The sequence below is a fragment of the Otolemur garnettii genome, unplaced genomic scaffold (assembly GCF_000181295.1).
Source record: "Otolemur garnettii isolate 467f Iridium unplaced genomic scaffold, OtoGar3 scaffold00208, whole genome shotgun sequence".
Lineage (NCBI taxonomy): Eukaryota > Metazoa > Chordata > Mammalia > Primates > Galagidae > Otolemur > Otolemur garnettii.
Genome location: NW_003852603.1, coordinates 2,205,740 through 2,212,263, shown reverse-complemented (window position 1 = coordinate 2,212,263; position 6,524 = coordinate 2,205,740). Strand labels below are relative to the sequence as shown.

The following is a 6,524-nucleotide window of genomic DNA, read 5'->3' as shown; positions in this document are numbered from 1 at the left end:
GGCACTCTATCTACCCAGGGGGACAGCTTGAGGCTCTGTCTCAAAAAAAAAAAAAAAGATAAGAAAGCAAAAGTCCTTAGAGGGGAAGAGTAACAGTTTGGAAGAAGACATTGATGGAGCATGCACAGTGAGAAACCAGCCCAGCCAATACATCAAGACTCCTTCTCTTAGGAAAATGTATATAAGTAGTATTTTTAAATCTGCTTTAGTTTCTTTGTGATATTTAAATAAATATGGGAACATAGGAGCTAGCATTTTATATTACTTAAACTTATTACATCATTTACAAAACTTACTACATAGTTACTAAGTAGAATTTAATTTTTCTGTGGCTTCTCATTTTGGGCTGCAGTTTGCGGTCAACATAAATATTACATACGCTTCTGTATGTATTTTCTCTTGTTCCCTTGTGGATTTTGAATTTTGGAATCATGCCTTTTGTGTTGTCTAGTCACCTAAGTGCCCTTTGCCATCTGTGAACCATTAAAACTTTTGAAGAAGGCATTAAGTGTCCATTGAGTCATAAGTGAGATTTGCACAAAAGTGAGTTTGAGCAGACTGGTCATCTGCAATTCAACGCTCTACACAGCCTGCCACTAGTGCCACCCTGCTGTGAGGTGCCCCAGCTGGGAAGCTGATCAGCAGGTGAGGAAGTGCGCAGGGATCTCCTACACAGGTTTCCTCCTTCCAAGAAAGTGCCTTCATTCTTTTACCAAAAGCATTCAGCGTTCTTTTACTAAAGCATTAGTAAAACAGTTTAAAATGTGCTTTCTACATGAAGCAATGCTTATTTACCCCTTATTTTTTCTTACTGTGAGAGTAATTGTAATCTTTATTGGAGGGATTGATCTGGTAGGAAAGTATATTGGAAGCTGAAACTCCATTTAAAACTTACTGTGTGATTTCTAGGGAAATCTACAAAAGTCAATTTTAAAGCTTAAATCCATTCTATGGCCCAAACCCAGTTTAAACTTAGTGACCCACAGGGCAAACTGCTTCAAGGGGTGAAATGGGAAGGGTGCTTCCCTTCCTTATGCCCTAGAACAGGGGTCCTCAAACTTTTTAAACAGGGGGCCAGTTCACTGTCCCTCAGACCATTGGAGGGCCAGACTGCAGGCCCCAGGACAAGTCAGCCGCTAAGCAGGACAGGCAGCGGTGTTAAAAACACCCAGCGGGCCAGATAAATGTCCTAGGCGGGCCGCAGTGTGAGGATGCCTGCCCTAGAACCTGGTGGTTTTATTTAGCAAGTAGTGTTGTGTTATGACTGTGGAGTGTTGGTTTTGTTGACAAAGCAAAAGAAGAAACGCTGAACTTTTAATCACACTTCATTCTTCTGGAGGGAGGACACAAATGCTAACTTAGGAGCTCTAGGCATTTCACAGCTTCATACTCCTAGATGAGTGGATGGCTGCTTCATCATCTGGAGGGGTTACGTACTAGGGTATGAGCAACATAGGTTGAAGACTATTGAAGGCTTAGGGATTTTGCCAGAATTCTCTCTTAGACAGTTCTTTAATGCCAAAATACAAATGGTTGCATGTTACTTGCTTACAGGGTGGTTGATTTTTGTTTGAATCTCTTCCTGAGGTGAAATGTCCAGGTAGAAATGGCTGCTGGAGAAGGTTGAATGCTTGATACCCTACTATGTAGTCCTTTAAGACCTAGTTGTTTTCTTTATTCTTTTGTGACTGTATTAACTCTCACACAGAAGAAAGATTGCTCTGCTGACCAGAGGGAAGACAGACACAGCCTGGGGTGTTGCCTCTAGGTGATTGGAAGTGAGAGAAAAAGACTGTGGAGTGAAAAGTTGCTACAGCAGCTAGTAATATCCATTGTAGTTTTAACTGCGGCACTTAAGTGAGCCCTGTTTGTTTGATTTCATCACAGTTGAGGGCTCCCCCCCATTCCAAAATGAGCTAAAACGGGATTGTCAGCGTGCTGAGTTGAGAAGTGCTAGAAAACAGGGTTTGTGACTTCTTTCAGAAATAGAATCTAAGAAATTGTGGTAGGTTTTTGTTTTTTGAGACTCAGTTGCCCTAGGAAGAGTGCTGTGGTGTTATAGCTCAAAGCAACCTCAAACCTTTGGGCTCAGGCAATCCTCTTACAGCAGCTTCCTGACTAGCTGGGACTATAGGCGCCTACCAGAATGCCCAGCTATTTTGGTTTTATTTTGGGGGGATGGGTGCTGGGCTGGGTTTGAACCCACCACCTCTGGCATATGGGCCCAGGTGCCCTACTCCTTTGAGCCACAGGCGGTACCCATGCCCGGCTATTTTTAGAGACTGAGTCATGCTCTTGGTTCAGGCTGGTCTCAAACTCCTGAGCTCATGCAATCTGCCCTCCTCAGCCTCCCAGAGTGCTAGGATTACAGGTGTGAGCCACTGCTAAGCTCTGGGAAACATACCTTAGACTTACCCTATGGGTTACCCTATTTTTTAACAGTGTCCCTTGTCATGTTGTAACACCTGGTCCTCCTTATTCCTGTGTTTGGACTTACCTGACTCAGATAAACAAAAGATTGGTAGAATGGTCAGTGTCTCTGAGCAGTCATATTTCAGTTGGTATCTTGAGATATTTTTTGTAGGCTGTATTTGTCCAGTGGCAACTTGTCAGAAGGAAGGAAACTTTTATCAAGAAATGTGCTAGAGTTACAGTTACAGTTAAAGCATCCCTGACCTTGAAGCTTATCTTTGTTTGCAGAGATCTCATAAATGAACATGAAAATTAACCTGGCCGGGCGTGGTATCTGAGCACTTGGGAGGCCTAGGCGGGTGGATTGCCTAAGCTCATAAGTTTGAGACCAGCCTGAGCCAAAGCGAGACCCTGTCCCTAAAAATAGCCAGGTATTATGGCAGGCGCCTATAGTCCCAGCTACTCAGGAGGCTAAGGCAAGAGAAATAGATTGAGCCCAAGAGTTTGAGGTTGTTGTGAGCTGTGATACTAGAGCTCTCTACAGAGGGTGACAAAGTGAGACTCTGTCTCAAAAAAAAAGGAAAATAAACCTAAAAAGCAAATATTTCATAGGCGTCATCAAGTATTCATTTGAAAGAGAGATACTTGGCTTGGATTGAGATGTCAGGACTGTTAAGTTTAATAAGATTCTACTAATAGCTGATGATAAAATCAAGTTCTGGAGATAATTTGAATCTTATTTCTTGGAGAAAAGTCATTGTTTTAAGACTATTTTTGGTTCTCCCAATTAAAAATGGTGACAGTGCTTAAGGAAAAAGGGAAGTACTTAATTAGCTTGTGAGTTATCTATGCATTTTTAATTTACTCTTTTCTTAGCTGACAAGACTGGTTTTCAAGCTTTAGAGGTTCAAAATTCAACAGGTTTTTTTTCTTCATCAGTCTCCAGGCTCAAGTCATGCTCTTATCTCAACCTCCCAAGTAGCTGGGACTACAGATACCCACTACAATGCAAGTCTCACTTTATTGCCCTTGGTAGAGTGCCATGGTGTCACACAGCTCACACCAACCTCCAACTCCTGGGCTTAAACGATTCTCTTGCCTCAGCCTCCCATGTAGCTGGGACTATAGGTGCCTGCCACAATGCCCACCTATTTTTTTTTTTGGTTGCAGTTCAGCTAGGGCCAGGTTGGAACCCACTACCCTTGGTATATAGGGCAGGCGCCTTACTCACTGAGCCACAGGCGCCGCCCTCGATTATTTTTTTTTTTTAGAGACTGGGGTCTTGCTCTTCCTCAGGCCAGTCTCAGCTCCTGAGCTCAAGCAATCTGCCTTCCCCAGCCTCACAGAGTGCTGGGATTATAGGCATGAGCCACTGTGCATGCCTGAATCAATACCTCTTAGTCTTAAACTTTATTTTGATGAAAAGAATTCAAAGGGAAATTAAAAAAAATTTTTTTGAGAGACAGTGTCTCAATTTGCGGCTCAGCATAGAGTGCAAATTTAGCTCACTGTAACTTCATCTTACGGCCTCAAACATTTTTCCTACCTCAGCGTTCCAAAGTGCAGCAGTTACAGGTATGAGCCGTTGTGCTCAGCCAAGAAAATGAGAGGGAAATACCTCATTTTCTTAACTTCAGTCTTCACTTCAGTTTTTCCCAGTATTAAGTCATCTAGAGTTTTATGATTTAAGCACACGCTACAATAAGAGGGATGGGGAAACACATGCTTCCTTCAGCTTTAAGATTGACCATCAACTTGTCTGCTTTAAGAATTAAGGGATTTACTTTGTTTAAATACAGCAGGAAAACCATTTTAATCACTTTTCCCTGAGAGCCTCGTTCTCCTTAGTGCTTTCACTATGTTCTTTTCATAATCTGCAAAAAGTTTCTTACTTTTTTTTTTTTTTCTTTTCCTTTTTTTGGACTGGCAAAAATGGAGTTGGGCTGTGGCCTGGTGCCCATCCTTGGCCTGTGGGAGGAAGTGAAGCTTCATCTGTGCTTTCATCCCCTCCCGGTTGCTCACATCACGGCCTAAGCTCTGCCTCCTGTCAGAGCCCACTCCTCCCACCCCCAGCCTATTGTCTTCCTTGAACCTGCTCTCTGGTCAGAAAGATTGAGGACTACTGGAGTTGGATATTCTTTCCTTTTGAATTTCTACCTTACAAATTCAGCTAGTTTTCCTTCTCTGGTAGAGCTCACACTTGTCACTGATGTGTAACTACTGTGGGATTAAGGCTGTGGTTAGTTTTTATAATGTGCCCATCTCATCTAGATTTCTTAGCTTTTTGAAGGAGTCCTTAGATGGAGGTGGGTCCATTCTAATTTGTCCACCCAGTGTTGTACATTGTGTGGTCTGGTTGATGGCTTTTGACTGTTTGTTGCACTTCAGCATTTATGTTAGAAGCATAAGATTTTTTTTATTCTATCGTTAAAGCCTTTTTAGTGTACTAATGTACTGCCTCAAGTACCTGGAGAAATCTCTTTCATGTGGACAAACTATGCAATGTACGTGACATTAGATTCCGACAGTCGCTTTATTCAGATACTTTGGATACACCTGTGCATTTGAAGAGTAGTTTCCCCCTGAGTTTCAAATAAACTTTAGAGATGTCTCAAATGACTTTGTTTTAACTGATCAATAAACTCCTTTTAAGTAATTGTCTTCCATTTTTGGAAGGATGATTTTTAGGGCCAAGTGAATTTGAGATACTAATGCTCAGAATATGTATTTCAGCTGAGATCTGTATCTGTGGACCTGAATGTTGATCCCTCGCTTCAGATTGATATACCTGACGCACTCAGTGAGAGAGATAAGGTTAAGTTTACAGTACACACCAAGGTAAGTGACAGAATGACTTCGTAATACAGGCAGTGCTAGGTTATCCTGTTATTTACAGTGGGGGTGAGACGAGATTGCCTGAACTGGAATGTTGCTGTTTATTTGTAGTGTAGCACTGTTGCTAACTGGGAAGCCTCCCTTATATTGCATCAGGTAAATGCTTTAGGATCCAACTGTGGTAGAGCCCTAGGCCTGTAGGGTGGCAGATCTTAGTGTAGCTTGGGCTCCATTTCATGGGGAAGTGTACAGGCAAGGTGATGCAGCAGGTGGACCCATCTACCTGCACGGCTCAGATCTTCTGCCTTTGTTTTTAATTTGCATTTGAGGGAGATCTGTGTGGTTTGCAATTTTTCCATATTTACTAAGCTGGGAAGATCCCAGTTTCTTCCTTATTGCCTCAGTGGCATGGTTAGCACACCTGCTTCAGATATCCAGCAGGCAGTGTGAAGACTGCCCACATGCTTCTCTGCCTGAGCTGACCTCATCAGAGTGGGTGAGATAAGCATTCACTGAAACAAAAGGGGAGGCAAGGACAATTTCCAGAGCTGGAGTAAACTGTAGCTAAGATTTTTTTTTGAATGGTAACACATATATTTTTGGTCATTATTGGGATGAGTTCAGACTTACAAAAATAGAATTAGGGCTGTTTTAACTTTCTGAAACTTTTTCTAGTAGATTCTTGCCTCTTTGGATGTTCGTTGCAAGCTTCAGAAAGGTGAAGTTTTATGAAAAGAGTTCCGTAGGGATTCAGTTGAATTTTATCTGTGAATGTGGGCGGGGGGTGGGGTGGGTAGGATCATGGATTATTGCTTTGTTCTTTACTGGGTGTTACTTTGATGTTGTATAATGTAGAATATTCCCGTTTGGCCCAGGAAACCCAAGCTATTTTATCTGACTGTAGGGTTACAAGTGAGCTTCTCCTTTCTTTCTTTACAGACCACACTACCTACATTTCAGAGGCCAGAGTTTTCTGTTACAAGGCAACATGAAGACTTTGTGTGGCTACATGACACTCTCATCGAAACAACAGACTATGCTGGACTTATTGTGAGCACACTTTAGATAGTCAGATAATTAAGCTAGTTTCTTTTACCTTGCTATTCATTTGCAAAACTGCTTATATAAAAGAATGTGAAAGTCTAATTTTACCTGCCTGAGTAGTAGGTAATGATTACTGGTAAAGTCTCAAACAATGTGAGGAATATTATAGCTTTAAGTTTGGTTTTTTTTTTTTTTTTTTGAGACAGCGCCTCAAGCTATCCCCCTGGGTAGAG

The 6,524-nt window shown here is 42.0% G+C and overlaps 1 protein-coding gene across 2 annotated transcripts in view; it reads left to right on the top strand.

Moving 5' to 3' along the window:
* SNX5 (sorting nexin 5) overlaps positions 1 to 6,524 on the top strand; it is a 30,158-nt gene that overhangs the window by 8,406 nt on the left and 15,228 nt on the right. For both annotated transcript variants that reach the window (XM_023507801.1, XM_023507802.1), the window contains 2 exons: positions 5,146 to 5,250; positions 6,187 to 6,297. In XM_023507801.1, the coding sequence (XP_023363569.1) occupies positions 5,146 to 5,250; positions 6,187 to 6,297 (216 nt within the window). The remainder of the gene's footprint in view (positions 1 to 5,145; positions 5,251 to 6,186; positions 6,298 to 6,524) is intronic.